At 40.8% G+C, this 20,892-nt stretch overlaps 1 protein-coding gene across 2 annotated transcripts in view; it reads left to right on the top strand.

Annotated features, from left to right (window-relative positions):
• Positions 1 to 20,892, top strand: part of LOC126184680 (organic cation transporter protein-like) — a 230,848-nt gene that overhangs the window by 57,456 nt on the left and 152,500 nt on the right. For both annotated transcript variants that reach the window (XM_049927171.1, XM_049927172.1), the window contains exon 2: positions 14,836 to 14,992. In XM_049927171.1, coding sequence (XP_049783128.1) covers positions 14,844 to 14,992 — 149 coding nt within the window. In that variant the 5' untranslated portion in view covers positions 14,836 to 14,843. The remainder of the gene's footprint in view (positions 1 to 14,835; positions 14,993 to 20,892) is intronic.

Genomic DNA, 20,892 nt, shown 5'->3' with positions numbered 1-20,892 from the left:
ACATTTTATTAAGGGTATTTAAATCCGTCTATCCGGCTACTAGAAAACACTTTTTTATATCACCATTCGCGTTTCGAATTATTGGTACAAAATATCGTTAGTGGTTTGCAGTGAAAGATATCTACAAATTTGGTTTGGTTTCTACACCTAAAAAACAATTCGTTTCCAAAGATTCTAAGGTGTAATTCTTACATACAGTATGTATTTCAGTTTTCTGCTTATATCGGGAAACGTCCGCCAGCCTGAGTATCTTTGAAGTATCTCTTCGTTCGGCAATGAAGTTTTTTGCCCAGTCTCACTCTGGTTTATTGTAAATAAGCTTTTGCTACTTGCATTTTATCCCTGCTATCTTCAGAATATCGTCTCAATACTGCCAAAAGCTTTCCCTAAATCTGCAAATACTATAAACATAGGTCTGCATTTCTTCAGTCTGTATGCTGAGAAAAATTGTAGGACAGTAGAGCCTCGCATGTTCCTTCTTTTCTGCAGAACCCAGACTAATCTTCCTCGAGGTCGGCTTCTAGGAGTTTTTCCGTTTTTCCGTATATATCTCGTGCCAATATTTTGAAACCATTACTTATTACACTCATAGTTCAGTAATATTCACACTTGTAAGTACCTGCCTTCATTGGAATAGAATGAACATATTCTTCTTGAAGGTTGAAGATATTTAGGCTGTCTCATACATCTTGCGTAACAGGTGCAACAGTATTACCTTGGTATGTTCTCCTAAGAACCTTAGTAATTACCAGGAATTATTGTCGTTTACTCCATGGGCTTTTCTTCGAATTATCTCTTCCAATGCTGTGTCAAAATTATCTAACAGTACCATATGTCCCATGTCATCTTCGTCTACTTCCTCTTCTCTTTTTTGGGAATTATTTTCAAGCTCGTTTCCTTTGTATAGCCCTTCCGTTTTTCCCTTCAGTATATCTGCTTTCCATTTCTTTCTTGGTGCTGGCTTGCCATTTGTCCTCCTACATAACAGTAAAATATCTAAGAATACCCATCTGATGTCACCTATAGTGGAATGATTGCACAAAATGTGACGTACGAAAATCAGATGCTACGCTGTCATTAAGAGGAAGAGTTTTAAGAAAATTTTATTCATCCAAGAAGTAAGTATCGTCTCCAATGATCTCCTAGGCAAAAGCCAGGATGCTTCCTTTGAAAGGAAATGACCTCATCTTCTACGGAAAATTAGTCTAATCTTCATTCTTTTTACGAAAGAGTGGCCCCTAAAACACTCATTCGACCCAGTCTCAAGCATTGCTCGTCAGTCTGGGAATTATTAGAGGCGGCAGAGAAAAATCAAGGGAGACTGGCACGTGTCGACACACATTCGTTTAGTAAGCGCAAGAGCGTTACGGAAAAGCATATCAAATCCCAGTAGCAGACTTTACGAGAGAGGCGTTGTACAGTACAAAGAGGATTACTATAAAAATATATATTTCGTCCTCCGACACACAATTCGTGAAATGACCAACACGCGAAAATCAGAGAAATTACAGTCGTTCTTTCCACGCATAGTTCACGACTGGAGGAGGAGCTTGAGGATAATCATCAATTACCCTCCATCACACACCATAAAGTGGCTTGCGAGGTGTGGATATAGGTGCAGATGCAGATTAAAGCTGTGGTGAAGCTGCGTTATCGGCAGTAGTGTCTTCATTCTTGTTTATCGCTGTGACTGTCCTGACACCCTACTTTGTATAACTTTGCTGCTATTACCCTGTTGGAATTGAAAAGGACATAGTAGATTCACGATGGTATTGCGAATAGTGTCCAAACTATGTGTGTTAAGGTAAGGTCTGTGGCAAAAGCTCGTGATCGCGCTAATAGCCTGAGTGGGGTAAGAGTGCAGCCTCTCTTCGCCGCGTCACTATTAAGGGGAGGATGGTGGACCCACCGCCCCCGCCGCCTTTTACCTCCGGGAACTATTCCCGGTACTCGTCTGATAGCAAGCTGAGTGGATCAAGGGGCCGTTCTGGAGGGACTGGAACGAAGGAGGAGTCCCACCCCTGTCTGGGAATGAACCCACGACCTCCAGAGCCCGAGTTTAGTGCTCTACCCGCTAGGCCATTACAGTCACAAATGATTATTGTTCCATTTATAGTGTGTAGCATTGGTAGGAAGAAGTGTTGGGTCAAATGGGATACATTAATTATTTATTTGTAATTTCTGCTATCAGTCACTTTTATATTTTTTGTTTTATGTTTCATCTAACATAATAAAACGCGTTTCGAACTTGTTCTGTTCACCTTCAGGCGTTTATACATACATACATACAGAGAAATGTTACTTAAAAATAAACCGTCTTAAACTAGATTAACATCACCAGTGATGCAAGTGAAGCTGCATGGTGATGAAATCGTAAGTGATCAACTGTCATATAAAAGCCTTTCACGCTATTTTCACAACAACCAACTAATGCAAAACTATCTGCATTCTATATAGGCTGTGATATCATACATAGTCAACCACAAGGAAAAAACCTGCGGAAGACATCACTGACATCGATTTCTGACCATCCACTGATCCACTCCCCCCCCCCCCCCCCCCCAAATGCCACAGCAGCCACTAGAGTAAAAACAGTGGAGTTCTAGGTTAATATAGTTTTAAGGCGGTTTATTTTTAAGTAACATTTCTCTGTATGTATGTATGTATGTATAAACGCCTGAAGATGAACAGAACATGTTCGAAACGCGTTGTATTATGTTCGATTAAACATAAAGCAAAAAATAAAAAAGTGACTGGTAGCACAAATTACAAATAAATAATTATCCCACACAATCACGGTTCACAAACGTAGCCATTATGGCCGAAAATAACTGGGATACAGTTGAGATTCTTCAATAATACCTTTACGCCTGTCGTTCTTAGCATATTCTGAAGACAACAAGTCCTAAAAAGATAGACTCTTCCTAATTTTTAATATAGATTTCTTGCTATCGGAATCTGTGATAAAAAGAAACAGAACACTTATTTATGTGCAATACTTTCATTATCGTGTTTTTTTTCTATCTTTCCTTAGTTGTTTCGATATTATCATTCTTCGAGATGTGGTCCGTCTATGCAACTAAGTGAAAATTTGTTTCTTGCCTAATAATAAGAGAATAACGGAAACCTGAAGAAGAGTAACATAACTGGAAACATTACATAACGCAGTTATTATACAGGGTGTTTCCGTAAGATAGAGCAAAAAATTAACAGGACATAGAGGATACCCTGCTGAACAATTTGAGATAGGGAACCTATGGTCGGACAATGATACACGCCTACGGATGCAGTTCCAAACAGCTACAGAAGTGCAAGTGTCAACACAAACAATACTAAATAGGCTCCATGAGCAGGCTTACGTGCCAGGAGACCTATCGAGGCTCCTCCTCTAAATCGGGTTCTGACAAGGGTTCGTGTCTCATGTACACCAAACCACTCTCTGTTCCCATTGGGACACAACGCTCTTTTCTGATGAGACTCTTAACAGTCTCCACCCTGACAATGTTGGTATTCGTATTTAGAGGCAACGAGGCTAACATTTACACCCTAACTGTATAATAGACAGCCACCTCATTAACGCATTTCAGTCATGCAATGGAGTGGAATCATATATGGCCATAGGATACCACATGTGCCAACAAATGGGATGATGACTGGTGTAAAGGGTCGGGACATCCTTGCACACATTGTGGCTCTATTTGGTGAACATATTGGAACGAGATTCACGCTGATGGACGACAATGCACGCCACCATCGGCACAATCTTGTGAGCACTTTCCTGGTGGAGCATAAAATCAGTCGGATGGAATGGTCTCCATATTCTACAGATCTCAGCTGTATGGGCCACGCTAAAGCAAGCGGTTTTCACTCGACCTGTCCCAGTAGGGACCTTACAGGACCTCATAGAAACCGCTGTGGAGTAATCGGACAATACCACATAGGCTTATCTACATCTACAGAGATACTCCGCAAGCCACTGTACGGTGCGTGGTGGAGGGTACCTTGTACTACTACTTGTCATTTCCTTTCCCGTTCCACTCGCAAATGGAGCGAAGGAAAAACGAATGTCTCCACTCCTCCGTATGAGCCGTAATTTCTCGCATCTTATCTTCGTGGTCCTTACGCTAAATGTATGCTAGTGGCAGTAGAACCATTCTGGACAATTTTGTAAGCGGTATGCCTAATCGCATTCAGAAGTTTCTCCAATTACGAGGAGGACGAATTCGTTCACAAACAATGTGTTATGCAAAACTTCAGCGAAAAGAAACTGAAGCGTTAGCAAGTTCTATCTTTTGTAAGGTTTTATTTTTATTTTTTGTTTGTTTTTATCATGTGGAAATGTGATTATCTTCTTCATTTTTGGTTTCTTATGAGTACCTGACATGTGACCGAGCGGTTCTAGGCGCTTCAGCCTGGAAGCGCACGACCGCTACGGCCGCAGGCTCGAATCCTGCCTCGGGCATGGATGTGTGTGATGTCCTTAGGTTAGTTAGGTTTAAGTAGTTCTAAGTTCTAGGGGACTGATGACCTCAGATGTTAAGTCCCATAGTGCTCAGAGCCATTTGAACCACTTTTGAAGTACCTGACAGGAAAAAAAATCAGCTTTGTTTCCTATTATGTCCAATATTTACATTAAAGCAATATGCAACATTCATTCTGACCACTGCATAAATCCTCCCTCAAAGTTGCTACGCCAAGTACTTGCTGTATTCGCTCATAAAGACAATGTTCGAGAAGTGGAGTATATCACCAAGATTTCTTGAAACACCTTTTCAAAGCACATATCGTAAGAAGTATTTTTTATGAGAATTACTGACGTGTGAAGCTCGGATTTCATGCATTAAGCTATATTTTTATTAGAAAACTAATTTACCTTTAAATCATAGGAGTCTCATTAACAAAACGAAACGCGGTTTGAAATTGATGTTTCTACGTATATCTCGTTAAAAAGGGTGTTCAATTCCTATCCTCAATATCAGTACAATGTACCGACATTTTCTTAACTTCTCGGCTCTGTAGCACTGAGTCGGTAGAGGTAAGTGGAATTCGGGCTGCTAACATGTTGATTTCTCTCGTTACAGACTTGTCACAGAGTCGTACTGAGCGCATAGGTCATTGTTTAATACTGTGTTTCATTTTGGTGAATCGTAATTTATAGTAGTATCATTTGTACGCGACCTCTTACGCCACTGTGTACCTCCTGATCTGATATACGTGCAGAGTGGTTATAATTAAAATTGCGCTACTTGAGAGGGCACTCATGACAAACGAGTGATAGTAGGACAATGAAACTTCGTGGAAACATTTGTAAGGACATGCAGACGGGAAATAACGAATAAACCATTGAAAGAAACCCATTTTAATTTTCACTTGAGAGAGTAACGTTTGTTAACTGCGTACAGTGTGTACGTTCCAGGACCCAAACGTTGCTGAATATGACGACCCGCTGCATCCACGATAGCATAGAACCGCACTAGAGATGGCATTAGAGATTGCACATTGCGTCCAACATTCTCAGCCATGGCAACAGAAACTATTTCAACAATTTGTGGCGCAATTCGCTATCAGCCTCTTCCAGGAACAGTTCCCAAATCTCATGTTAGCTCGAATTTCAAAATCATGTTGTATAGTCCCAGTGCGGAGTGAGGGCCTCTCCGTATTCCTTTATTACGTCGATACTTTTTTTAGATTGAAGTCAGCTGATAGGTATAACTGCTTAAAGGAAGTTCCTCTAACTAAGGGCTCACCTTCTGAGTACGTAATGTTTCCAAGTAGAGAAGGAATTAGCATATTTCATCAGAATATAAGAGGTATTAGAGATAAAGTTGGTGAACTGCTTATAGATGTTGACTCTGAAATTATTGGTATAACAGAGCACCACTTAAATAATTTGACAATGGAGGGGCTTCCTTTACCAGGATACAGATTAGCTGGCTGTTTTTCAAGGAGTTCATTGCGGGGTGGGGGAGTGGCTATGTACGTAAAAACATTATTCCATTTGAGTCCATAGACGTATCACGACACTGCACTGAACATATATTTGAATGTTGTGCGGGGGCAGTTGAATTTAGTGAAACTAAACTTCTAATTGTTGTTTTTTACAGGAACCCTAACTCCGACTTCAGAGCATTTCTGCTCAAGCCAGATAAGGTTCGTTATTCACTTTGTACGAAGTACCAGAAATTAGTTATATGTGGTGAGTTCAATATTAATTTAGTATATGATGGTGCAAGAAAAAGTGTGTTGATAGATCTCCTAAATTCACATGATCTGATGCAGACTGTGTTTTTCCTAACTAGGGTGCAGGGAAACAGTAGCACAGGCATAGACAATATTTTTATTCATTCTTCATTACTAGATGGCCATTCTGTTAGTAAAAGCGTGAATGGCCTTTCAGACCATGATGCACAAATTTTAACATTAAAATGCCTTTGTACCCAAACAAATGTCATATTTAATTACAAACTATGTAGGAAAGTTAATCCAACAGCAATAGAGACTTTTTAAAACCCTGTCAAGGAACAAGAGTGGCAGGATGTTTATGGTGCCGATAACATAGATGATAAATACAGTACTTTCCTTAACACAATTTCTCATGCTCTTTGAGAGCTGCTTTCCATTAGAACCTTTTAAACTGGGTACTAGCAGTAATAGGCAGCCCGGGTGGCTGACTACTGGGATGGGAATATCTTGTAGAACAAAGCGGGAATTATATCAAGATGTTAGAAGTAATCACAATCAAGCTACAGTAGCCCATTACAAACAGTACTGGAAGGTGCTTAAAATGTTATTAGGAAGCAAAGAGTATGTGGTATTCAAATACAACAGCTAATTCACAGGTTAAAATTAAAACCATATGGTCAGTTGCGAAGGAAGTGTCTGGTCAGCAGCACAAGGTCGACGATATAAAGCCAGTTCGCAACAAAAATATTTCTGTTACTGATAAATCAGATATATGTACAGTATTTAAAAATCATTTTCTGAGCATTGCTGGTGAATTAAATAAAAATTTTGTTTCTACAGGGTGTCATATAACTTTCTTGGCAAATTCCTTTCCGAGATTGATGTCTGAAATACTTCTCTGTGATACAGACAAGGGGGAGACTGAGTTAATAATTAAATCACTAATGACGAAGGACTCTCATGGTTACGATGGAGTGTCTTGCAGAATATTAAAGTACTGTGCTGCACACGTTAGCCCTGTATTTAGCCATATTTGTAATTTTTCCTTTAGGAATAGTCAGTTTCCTGAGCGATTAAAGTACTCAGTAGTAAAGCCAGTTTATAAAAAGAGAGAAAGGGATAATTTAGATAATTTTAGACCTATTTCTATGCCATCAGTGTTTGAAAAAGTTGTTGAAAAGGCTGTGTGTGTATGGATAATTGACCATTTTATATCACACGATTTGCTATCAAATGTACAGTTCGGCTTTAGAAGTCATTTAACAACTGAAAATGCTATATTCTCTTTTCTCTGTGAGGTACTGGATGGATTAAACAAATACTGTCGAACGCTTGGCATATTTTTTGATTTAACTAAGGCATTTGATTGTGCTGATCACAAAATATTGCTCCAGAAGTTGGACCATTATGGAATACAGGGAGTAGCTCAGAATTGGTTCACCTCTTGCTTTAGCAACAGGCAGTAAAAGGTCATTATTCACACTGTTGATAACGGCTGTGATGTGGGGTCTGAGTGGGGTACTGTCAAGTCGGGGGTGCCCCAGGGATCAGTGTTGGGAGCACTCCTGTTCCTTATTTATATAAATGATATGCCCTCTAGTATACAGGTAACTCTAAAATATTTCTATTTGCTGATGACACTAGCTTGGTAGTAAAGGATGTTGTGTGCAACATTGGCTCGGTTTCAAATGGTGCAGTACATGACCTAAGTTCATGGCTTGTAGAAAATAAACTAACGCTAAATCACAGTAAGACTCAATTTTTACAGTATCTGATACACAATTCAACAAAACCTGACGTTTTAATTTCACAGAACGGGCATATGATTAGTGCAAATGAACAGTTCAAATTTCTAGGTGTTCAGATAGATAGTAAGCTGTCGTGGAAAGCCCACATTCAGGATCTTGTTCAAAGACTTAATACTGCCATTTTTACTATTCGAACGGAATCTGAAGTGAGTGATCCTTCGACACGAAAATTAGTTTACTTTGCTTATTTTCATTCGCTTGTGTCGTATGGTATTATATTTTGGGGTAACTCTTCCCATTCTAAAAGGATATTTTTGGCTCACAATGCAATAAGTGGTGTAAGTTCACGAACCTCTTGTCGACCCCTGTTCACGAGTCTGGGTATTTTGACATTGGCCTCTCAATGTGTATATTCCTTACCGTCATTTCTTGTTAACAATATTAGCTTATTCCCAAAAATAAGAAGCTGTCACTCAGTCAATACTCGGCAGAAATCAAACCTGCATTTGGATCGAACCTCCTTAACTCTTGCGCAGAAAGGTGTGCAGTATACTGCTGCATCCATTTTCAATAAGCTACCACTCGAATTCAAGTATCTTAGCAGTAATCCACGCGCTTTCAAATCGAAACTGAAGAGTTTCCTCATGTGTCACTTCTTCTATTCTGTCGAGGAGTTCCTCGAAAAATTAAGCTGATACTTATTGTATTGTTGATTGCGTTTACTTAATCTTATGGACTTACTTCCCGGTTCATAAACATTAATTTTTATTACTTTTATGTCGTAATTTCATGAACTGACACGTTCCATGACCTTGGAGATTTGCTCCTCAATTTGATCCTACGGAACTTGACGTGTAAGTAAATAAATAAAAGAGCTGCAGCACTATGGCTGTTGTTTAGATGAAACAGCTTTAAGAGTAAAGCTCTGCTCACCTTACCCAGACCCATGTTGACTGTCTGCATCTGCAATGCACACTGTGTCTTGTTTCAACCCAACGTCGCAGTACCAGTACCGGCGACTAACGGCAAGTCATGACATTTACATTACTGACAATGCCAATCACGCAGCGCACAGTATGACCATCATTCCAATAAAGTTGGATACCCATATAGTTAATAGTTTTCCGTCTACGCAAGCTACAGTAGCGAAAATTTAATTGTAATCACCCTGTATTTTCATCGACACGAGCCTCACATGAGCGCTGCATGTCGCATGTCGCGAACAATAATATCATCACTTGCAATCGGTTATGCACTAGCGACTTGCCAATCAATTTCAACCAATATTTCGAATTGGGGAAGTTCTATTATCGAAAATTATCTGCTCATTTAACAAAACTGCTTGCGTCGAATAATATTCCCAAAAAACACTACAATCGCAATGTATTAAACTTGAAACTTCCTGGCAGATTAAAACTGTGTGCCGTATCGAAACTCGAATTCCGGGCCTCGTTCTAGCCCACGAAAGGCAAAGGTCCCGAGTTCGAGTCTCGGTCCGGCACACAGTTTTAATCTGCCAGAAAGTTTCATATCAGCGCACACTCCACCGCAGAGTGAAAATTTCATTCTGTATTAAACCTTTTTGGAAAGTTTTTGGTTGGAAAATGTAGCCCGTAAACTAATAAACTGTTAACACTCGAATTATGTTACTTGTAAACACTGAAGAGCCAAAGAAACTGACACACCTGTCTCATATCGTGTAGGGCCTCCTCGAGCACGCAGGAATGCCGCAACACGACCTGGCATGGACTCGACTAATGTCTGAATTGACGGTATTGACACCATGAATCCTGCAGGGCTGGTATATAAATCAGTAAGAGTACGAGGGGATGGAGATGTCTTCTTCTGAACAGCATGTTGCAACGCGTCCTAGATATGCTCAAAAACGTTCATGTCTGTGGAGTCTGATGGCCAGCGGAAGTATTTAAACTCAGAAGAGTGTTCCTGGGGCCACACTGCAGCAAGTCTGGACGTGTGGGGTCTCACACTGTTATGTTGGAATTGCCCAAATCCGTCGGAATACACAGTGGACATGAATTGATGCAGGTGACCAGACAGAATGCTTACGTACGTCTCACCTGTCAGAGTCGTATCTAGACGTATCAGGGGTCCCATATCACTCCAACTGCACACGTCCCACACCATTACAGAACCTCCACCCATACTGACATGCAGGGTCCATGGATTCATGAGGTTGTCTCCATACCCGTACACGTCTATCCGCTCGATACGATTTGGAACGAGACTTGTCCGAGCAGGCAACATGTTTCCAGTCTTCAACAGTCCAGTGTCAGTGTTGACGGGCCCAGGCGAGGCATTAAAACTTTGTGTCGTGCAGTCATCAAGGGTACACGAGTGGGCTTTCGGCTCCGTAAGCCCATATCGATTATGTTTCGTTGAACGGTTCGAACGCTGACACTTGTTGATGGCCCAGCATTGAAATCTGCAGCAATATGCGGTAGGGTTGCACTTTTGTGACGTTGAACGATTCTCTTCATTTGTCGTTGGTCCCGTTCTTTCAGGATCTTTTTCCGGTCGCAGCGACGTCGGGGATTTGATGTGTTACCGGATTCCTGATATTCACGGTACACCTGCCATTGTAGCAGTAGTAACGGATCTAACGGCTGCGCCAGCCACTTGTTCTCTTCTATAGGCGTTGCAGACCGCAGTGCCGCATTGTGCCTGTTTACATATCTCTGAATTTGAATACGCATTCCTATACCTGTTTCTTTGGCGCTTGAGTGTAACGAAGCTTTTTTAATAGCCTGCAGAACTTTGGTGCTATCTTTGATCAGTTCATAACTATCTTTAAGAAGTTCCTCATTTTTCTGTTTTCACTTTCCTGCCTCACTTTTTACTATGTTCCAAGTAACTTACTTTTTATGTTGATGCTGTAATAATTTAATTTCTTCTTGAAAATACATGCCGTAGTAAAACACTGTACTCGCATTCGGGAGAACGATTCAAATTCCCGCCCGAACTCGCATATTTAGGTTTTTTGTGATGTGCCTATCATTTCCCAATTGGAGATAGTGCTCTAGCTCTAATCACCTCGTCACCGACTGAAAAATACCTCTTTTTTTATTCTATAATGTCTTTGCTTAGACTTTTACAATTCAGTTTGTAATGTGATTTAGCCCTGTAATCTTCCTGGTCCCTTAATGGTTACTATGCGTGATTTGCTGATTCTATTTATAGATAGGCATTTAGGAGCATTTAACCCACACTCGTTAAGTTTTTAGGACAATTCATTTCAAAGTAGGTAGCCTATTTCCATATTGCAGATTATTCATTCGCGCCAAGTGTGTAATGTAGATCCTTCCAGTTTGAATTGCACAAATACATCTTTAAGGCTTCACATCCGTCACAGCCTTGGCAGCAAAATTTGCCCACTTAGTCCGTTTCGTTCTGTGTAAACGTTAACTCCGTCCACAGGCTCCGACCGGCCGCCGTGTCTTCCTCAGCCCGCAGGCGTCACGGGATGCGGATATGGAGGGTCATGTGGTCAGCACACCGCTCTTCCGGCGGTATGTCAGTTTCCGAGACCAGAGCCGCTATTTCTCAGTCAAGTAGCTCCTCAGTTTGCCTCAGAAGGGCTGAGTGCACCCCACTTGCCAACAGCGCTCGGCAGACCGGATGGGCATCCATCCAAGTTCTAGCTCAGCCCGACAGCGCTTAACTTTGGTGATCTGGCGGGAACCAGTGTTACCACTGCGGCAAGGCCGTTGTCCCTTTTCGTTCTACAGACCCACGAAACTGATGCACAAGTTCTGATGCAGGTTGATCTTTAACCTGGGTAAAGGAGGTACATGATTCGCTCTGTAAGTTTCCAAAACGAATTTTAATTTAACATAGAGAAATACTTAACCTGAGTGATAAATTTTACTAATTTTTTAATTTTTCCCATTTTAATTATTCCTGTTTTTTTTCTGTTTCACTGTTTCGAGAGCCGGGAACCCTTATTCTCGGGGGCCACAGGGCTATTTTCCAGTTGCCCCAGTGTAGTTAAGCCCTTGCTCAGGGGTCCATTCCGGTATTTCGCTACAGCTTTCTGACGTTGCGACTTTATCACATACAGCAGCAACTTATGTGCAATGTCTCGTGGAGCTCAAGACTGTATCCAACGGTTCATATGAAGGGCAGTCAAGTGAAAATGAGGCAGATGAAAAAAAAGTAAACCGTTTATTATTTCAGAAGTGATCGCCATAACTGTTAATACATTTATCTCACTCTGAGATAAGATAGTCAATGCCTTCATGGGAAAATTTCTGCAGTTGTCTACGGAACCATGATTGTGCCCAGGATGTGCAAGGGCTTCCCAGCGAAACTTATGCAGTGTAGTCGAACCAACCCTTGGCAACACGAGTCAACTGCCTTTACTTCCACCTAACGTTTATCCTTTACAAGTCTCTCTGAATTTAGCTACAATTTCTGGTGATGCAGCTTTCCAATATACAATAGCATCATCTTCTAACACCCTTAAGAAGCTGTCATCATTACCCACCACGTTATTTGATGAATAGTAACTACCACACAACACTCCATTCGAGTGCTCCAGAAGTTACTTTTACATCTCATGATTTCGCCTCGTTAGGAACGACGTGCTGAGTTGTATCTGCTAAAGCTTGAGTCCTGTCACAAAACGGGTCCGGTATTCCTATATACAGGATGATTTTAGTGAATGGGGAGAACCTGCAGAAAACGGTCCCTGAGAGGAAAAAGAGAAAAAGAGATTATATGTACATATGTCCGAAAATCTGTTCCATGGAAGGCACGCCCACTTCGGGAAGAAGGTAGAAGATCTTTGACAGTGTAGATTTCAACGATTGAAAGTGCACATTCGAACACGCCAAGCAAGTGGGAACGTTCTGTCTGTACTAATGTTTTAGCTCAACACTCAAAAGGCCAGTCAGCTGGAGCACCGTCATGTAGTAACCACCTCCTTACCACCAAAGGCACGTCTTCGCGTAGGAGAAGCAAGGGTATCCGCAGTAACTGCAGATGTTCCTCTCCTGTGAAACGTTGTGGAAGGGCGGCTGGACCCACGAGGCGGTTGTCAATAATCCCCGACCACGTACTGATGCTGAACCGGTGCTGATGGTCTGTTGCCACCATACCGTGGGAATTCTCATGAGCTCACTGGTGGCTGTTGTGAAGTTTGACGATACTGCCCCGTGAAGATAGCCTCAACTGTGAGAAGAATGAATGACAGAAATCCGTGTACTAAGGTGCACCACCCTTGGAAACAATTTCCAGCCTGGTGTCCATCTGACCATTTTTGTTCCTTATCATTTAAGGAATCCTTTCCTTCAGTATTTAGTGCCACCAAAGTTTCCCCCTTGGTGTATTACTGAAATTATTTCCTTGATATCAATATTTCCGTGGATATTAACATTCCTGAGTGCTGGTTCAGCTCAGCCTTCCCACCACGTCTTAGCCCCCACTGATCCTCTTCTCATATCCCGCGTACGTTCCTCTGGATGTAGTGTTCGGAAATAATAGGGGGGAACATCAGACACTTTGGAAATTTTGGTCGGTATGATGTAAGTGGTTTATGCGCCTAGTCACGATAAGCCTGAGATCCAGTTTCGTGCGTGGTATGCCTCTGGCTTTCAATAATCACGACATATTGCTAGTTACATGTCAATAAGCTGAAAACTGTACTGACAGCCAAGTCTGGCACTGAAGCGACGTGAGCTGGTACCCCCCGCAGCCAAGGCCAGCGGACGAATGCACTCGACAGCGGCGTTTCCAGACGGACGTCCTCCTTTGACCAGCGCAAGGTTACAGGGAGAGCGATCAACGAGCACTCTCCACGAGCTCTTTCTCACACCATCGCTGCTGGCACAGTATTTACAGATAATTTTATTTAAGCGTTTCCCAAAGCAAGAGGAAGGGCCACTATTTATGTCCATCAAGGCATGTGACGGAAATGAAAAGAGATTTTGGAAAAGTAAATCGAAATCCTTCTCTCTGTTTCGCAATGCAGAACGAAAGAATCACATTATCATATAACAGCGCTCAATTTCAAAATACGAAATCGTCAGTTTATTTTGTCTGGCAAAAGAAACTTTATTGTCAAATCTGAGCTCGTGATCTGTCTGTGATAACCTCATCGTCGATGAGGAGTTGAACCCCAACTTTACTTCCTTCTTTGGCCTTGTGATATTCGCAACAAAATATCATTCTCAGTCTGAAAAGCAGGTGAGTTCTTGCCAGGTTTTGCCGACAGTTTCATGTTGATAAGGATGAAAGTTACGCTGTGAAGTAAAACAGATGTGCATCACAACAGAAGAAAGTTTACGATATATTGTTTTTGTTATGAGTATTATTACTTTAGTGAGAATGGTATAATCCCACTGATTTTCTGTTGATTCTATGGTAAAGTCAATTGCCATTTCAGATACATAACATTCTACGACTGAAGAAATTGTTTTGTGAGAGTTGTGGAAAATGTCACTGCGATTTGACATTAAAGAATTTCTGTAGTATTTCACAGTTTATTAAAAAAATTTGGAGCTAAACAGTAAATCCATTGCTGATGAAGCGAATTAGTATCTATTCTTAGTATATTTCGTATTTATGTAAAAAATAAGACACAGTTATTAAGAAATGACTTCATATGGCAACTATGAGAAATGTATTAAGACTCTCTCTAGTTGACGGTTACATACGTATTTCGTACACAGTTTCTTTAATGTTGTGAGTATCCGTAACTCATCAAATTGTCGTAAATCTCTTCCGGATAATTTATTGGGAGTTGTATCATCTAAAGAAAGTCATCCCTCTGGAAACACGTACAGGCTTCATAACTCTATATCTTTTTAAAATATTGTGGTCATGAAAAAGTTTAAGGATTCTTGTCATTTTTTGTTTATTAAGATATTTTTATCTTGTTTTCCAGATTCTGAAATGGCGTATGAACTCGATGAGGTACTGGAAGAGTTAGGACGTTTCGGAAAATACCAAGCCTTTACCTTCATATACATAACTGTACCGATCATATTTCACGTAATTACTGGACTAAGTTTCATCTTCACGGCTGGAACCGTCGAGCATAGGTAAGCTACATTCACAAGCCAATCTTTCCTCAGTTACTTAAGTCTTAAATTTTGCTTCTTCAGTCTTTTCCCCGGCGATGAGTAACAGATCATTGCTATTAAACGACAATATACAGTGTGGTAAAAAGAGTTCTTCCGAATTTTGAGAGGTAATAGTATGGAGCAAAACAAGAAAAAAAGTCTAGTAAACATTTGCTGTAAAACGCATACCTTGAGAGCTATGAGCACTTGTTCATCTTCGCTACTGTGAAACACATCTCTTCTACTGCAAGCGGTTTGATTTTGCGAACGAACTGCAGAATGCAATAAAAAATTTAGGACACATTCCTGCTAGAGGAAGAACTATTACAAGAGATGTCGTTATGTATGATGGAGCACCAACCCAGTTTCTATGTAAGTCCGAGAACACTTCACAAACACACATTTAACGTTTGTAGGCCAGCGTGTCCCCCAATCTTAATACCTTGGATTTTCGGTTGTGGAGACATTTTCGTGCATGCAAGCCCTATTAACCATATACAAACACTACCGGAATGAGTCATTAATGCCTTCCACGGCGTCCGTGACCAACCTGGAGTTTTTCAGAGTGTGCGTGGTCCATTAAGTTCTACAGAATCATCCCTTACTATGAATTGACATCATACTGAGCACCTCCTTAGCAATGAGTCACAAGTGCGTCGGCATGTAATAGCAAGCAAATAACCTTATAAGCTCTGCTGTTCCGCAGTTTTCTCATTCATTTATTGCACTCTGCACGTCGTACGTGATATCAAAGAATTTCCGATAAACTAAATGCGTTTCACATTAGCGAAGATGAAAAAGTGTTCATAGCTCTTAAAACCTACATTTTAGATCCTACGTTCACTGAATATTTTTTTCTTGCTTTAGTCCCTACTACCACTTCTAAAAATATGGAATAATTTTTAAAGCCTTGTTTATTTGCGAATAATTCTGAAATTTCCATATTAGCTTCTTTTACCTAAAGGTGTTCTATTTCAGAAGAATCTACAGTCTATCTGCTAGTGACTCATATAAAGTCTTGTATTGTCTGCCTTGTTTTTTCATCTTTATGAAAACTATTAATTACGTAATTGTTAAATTATCCTAGTATTTGTGTAGACAAGTGCTGAAAACGAACTGGAGCTCAGGACGCAGCTTTCCGTATTTCATTCATTTATTTTGTAAGTGATCAAAAAGTGTTCAAATGTGTGTGAAATCTTATGGGACTTAACTGCTAAGGTCATCAGTCCCTAAGCTTACACACTACTTAACCTAAATTATCCTAAGGACAAACACATACACCCATGCCCGATGGAGGACTCGAACCTCCGCCGGGACCAGCCTGTAAGTGATCGTCTGAGGGAACTCTATTATGGTAGTCCTCAACAACTCCGTTCACTGCACTGCTCTCCCTCTAACAAGTTTCTATAACATCTTTGGTTTTTTAGGTAGCTTATGTTCTCTGCAGCAGAAGTGGATAAGGAAATGAATACATATGTGTGTTGCTAAATGATACTTTGAGTCATAGAAATCTGAAAGCGACTATTAAGGGAGAAATGTGTCTATGTCAGGGGACACCAACATTTCAAGTGTTTGTGACACGCTCTACATCCTTTAGGATCTCCTCATTTCGGATCTATGGAAGACAAGTGTATTTAATCTACGATGCACGGGGTTTGACATTCTACTCCTGTTGCCACTAGTGGCAATAAGAAAAAAAAACACCTAATGTTTTTGTTAGTTACTGTTGCCACTAATTCATTAAAAGGTTTAAATAAACAAAAGAGGCCACTGAAATTCATTTGCTGACATACAGTTACTCTGTTGGCAGTAGTTATTAGATTTCGAAATCTGAACTGCATGAATATTTAAGCAAGTCTCAAGAAAACATTAAAAATTGAAACGATGTGACCCTATATTTAATAAGAATGACAATCTGCCGGATAAGGCTGCAGTTACAAATTGTTAGTTTAAACTGTCAGAAAGTATACAGATCTAATATTATAAAAAATTGTAGAAAACTTTGATTAAACGAAATGACAGAAATAAAACTGAAGCTATGGTAATTATTTTACTGTTTGATTTATTAATTATTGCTTTTAATATGTCTGTTTGTGTATATCTGTTTCGTATTCCATCAACGACGAGTTGAAACTCAACCTTTTGCACTGTTGTAGTAAACGTTAGTAACTTTTATGGCGCATGAAGCTAATATCTGGTAAGAGCATTAAGTTGAGCCAGGTGCGAACCAAATTTAAATTCAGACAGCACATACCGCATGTATTTGTGATTTTAGCTAGTCCAGTGACAATGTTTATAATCTTCGCCAGACTCAGATACAGATGGTCACACCAGGGTTGGCCATTCAGAGTTGTTTGTTGCAGACCGTGTGCACTTCGCGTCGACTGGCAAGACCCTCTGTCACCGCAAGCTAGGAGGAAAGTATGCGCATTTTCCTCGTCCATTTACGTTGACATTTTCGAAGCTTTCCGATCTCCGACATTAGTTTCGCTAGTTACTCGCTTGATCTTGATTTTTTCTCGGTTTGTTTGCATGCTTTGGCCGATTCTTGGCTTTCACGTTTTGGATTACTTTTGGATTTGTGTACTGTTTTCAGTGTCGTCCTCTCGGCCCTTACGGTCGCTCGCTGTTTCTCAGGAACGGAGACGTGGTGCTCCCACATGGTAGTGCTTTACTAAAAATTAAAATATTCTTGACGGTGTAAATAGTAGTGTTTAAATAATTCGAAAATTGAAGTTAAATTTTGTTTTCAAGTGTATTTTTCTTATATGACCTTTGCCATATACTTCATAAGCTGCAACTAGGTTACGTTAATCTGTTGCGATCAGCTTATTCCCTAACTACATCTATATCTATATGATTACTCTGCAATTCACAATTAAGGGCATGGCAGAGGGTTCATTGAACCACCTTCAAGCTCTTTCTCTACCTTTCCACTCTCGAAGAGCGCGCGTCCGCAGTTCGTGGTCTCGCGGTCGCGTTCTCGCTTCCCGAGCACGGGGTCCCGGGTTCGATTCTCGGCGGGATCAGGGATTTTCACCTGCCTCGAGATGACTGGATGTTTGTGCTGCCCTCATCATTTCATCATCATTCATGAAAGTGGCGAGACTGGACTGCGCCAAAGTTGGGAATTTGTAAGGGCGCGCCGGCCGCGGTGGCCGTGCGGTTCTGGCGCTGCCGTCCGGAACCGCGGGACTGCTACGGTCGCAGGTTCGCATCCTGCCTCGGGCATGGGTGTGTGTGATGTCCTTAGGTTAGTTAGGTTTAAGTAGTTCTAAGGTCTAGGGGACTTATGACCTAAGATGTTGAGTCCCATAGTGCTCAGAGCCTTTGTAAGGGCGCTGATAACCGCGCGCAGTTGAGTGCCCCACAAACCAAACATCATCATCATCGAAGAGCGTGCGGAAAAAACGGACACTTAAACCTTGCTGTGAGAGCACTGATCTCTCTTATTTTATTGTGATGATCATTCCTCTCTATGTAGGTGGGCGCCAACAAAATATTTTCGCACTCTAAGGAGAATGTTGGTGATTGAAGTTTCATGAGAAGATCCTGCCGCAACGAAAAATTCCATTGTTTTAATGACTTCCACCCCAGTTCATGTATCATAGCCCTGGCGCTCTCTCCCCTGTTGCGACACACAATATTTTTTAGCGCAACGCAGCCTGGCTTTCAATAATCCCTACAAAAGAATGGCCCTGACTAACAATAACTTATACCTTTCATGAATCACCTACTTCACAAAAATCTTCGTTACTCGAACTACTGTAATACAGCGAGCGCCAATACTGCCAGCTAAATAAAAGATTCTAACTACTGAAGGCACTAACTACTGATAGGCATAGTTAGCAAATGAAAGATTTTGATAGAGAACAAACAATGTATTCACCTTAATAGTGTTCAAAAGTCATAATATATTTAGATATCAGTTCATGACATGCAGTCTTACAAATTTCCTTTTTCTGACGGACAAACGTCCAGATCGTCCGCTCTGAAAACTGGCATCTCTCTGCCCACACCCACCACTGTTGGCGGCTCACCTCCAACAGCCCAACGCTACGCGCTGTTCACATCCAACTGCCCAACACTACACAACCAAATATTCCAACAATGGGTCCAACCAGCCACAGACTGCACACAGCGCAGTCAGCGATTTTCATACAGAGCACTACGTGGCGTTACCAACATAAAAACTTAACAGCCTACTTACAGGTTTTATATGCAGTACGACCAGAATCTTTTTGGATTTTCTGCCACATTTAGAGATAGACTTTCGTCGTGGAATGTATCAAAAACATATCGCATTGAAGGTTGGGTTACATATCGATCTTCTGGAAACCTTCACCAATATTGAGGGTTCCACGTTCTTTTAAATTTGGCATGCTTTTGAAACCGTGTTGTGATCTGTTTAATGTACCATGGCGGATCAGAATTATCTCTTATTCATTTATTTGGTATTTGTCTCTCAATAGCCGTTGATACTCTTTCTCTGAATTTAAGCCACGTCTGGTGTACGCTTACATATTCAGACTGAAAGGAATGGAAGCTGTCTCTTAGGAAGGCCTCAAGGGAATTTTTATCTACTTTTTAAATAGATGTATTTTGCATTTATTTTTGTTGGGTTTGAATGCTATGATATTCAGTCTCGCTATCAGAACCTTGTCACCACTAGAACCTCTATCAGTCATGATACTCCCTGTTTGCTAAGGATTATTTATAGTTAAGAGGTCACGTAGATTTTCGAGACCATTTGTACTTTGAGTGGGCTCATGAATTAACTGTACAAAATACTTTTCGTAAAAAGCATTCACTACGATTTAGAACGCTGGTTTATGCCTACCACCGAATTTAAACATGTATTTTCGTCAACATATCGTTGGTTGATTGAAGTCACCACCAACTATAACTGTATCAATGGGGTCATATTTGGAATGGGATTCAAGATTTCTTTTTTTGAACTGTTCACCAACTGTATCATTCAAGTCGGGTCGGTAAAAGGAACCCATTATTAATTTACTCCGGTTGTCAGGTATAAACTCTGCCCAGCGTGACCATAACTTTTTTTTAATTAGTGTACTGGTAGTTCCATTCTGTTGTAGCAACTATACTTACAAACAACTTATTTAATTGAGTTCTAGTGTTCAAACTAATAAATTTAGGAAACTATTACTATTACACACAACTCATAGGGCACCAAATTTTTGTTTCCCGTAAATCATAGCATTTCATCGTGGTCTTCTTTCGTTACATGAAGGCTGTAGAGATCCTTTCCAGTTTTCACCGACGCCTGGTCGAATTTTTCGGGAGCGATGATGTAGATAACGTCGATAGTCAGGCCCCCGGAATAATAAAGAGCACAAACTTCAGTGGTCTCAACACAGTCCTTGATATAACCTGAGAAGAAGAAATCAAGGGATATGACATAATGTTTTTTACTATCCCGCATGTGTCCGTGAACATCACAGGCATCCCTATACGGGCATCATGTCCAAAACCAGTTCCAGAAATTTGGCCTCATCGGAAAACGAAGTTTTTCAGGAAATCGTTGGTTCTGCAGTGTGGTTAACACGTCTCAGGAAGTTGCATCTCTGTGGTTTGTGTTGGCAACATCTTTTACCGGACTCTCACATCACCGCAGCAGGTGCTTTTTGAGGGCATTAAGCACAGTTACGCTGCTGTGCAGTTACAAAACTTCTCGAATCGACTTCCTCAGGCTGTGCAAGAACATTTTGGTGAGCATCGTCTGTCAGTTCACTAGAAATACGCTGTCTTTCTCCAAACGGTTTACACACGTTTTCAATCTCTAGAAAGTTCCTATGCCATGCTTTTATCCTTCTGCATCTACATCTACATCCATACTCCGCAAGCCACCTGACGGT

This window comes from Schistocerca cancellata, chromosome 4, assembly GCF_023864275.1.
Source record: "Schistocerca cancellata isolate TAMUIC-IGC-003103 chromosome 4, iqSchCanc2.1, whole genome shotgun sequence".
Classification (NCBI taxonomy): domain Eukaryota; kingdom Metazoa; phylum Arthropoda; class Insecta; order Orthoptera; family Acrididae; genus Schistocerca; species Schistocerca cancellata.
Note: the sequence above shows the minus strand (reverse complement) of the source record. Positions and strands in the feature narration are given on the sequence as shown.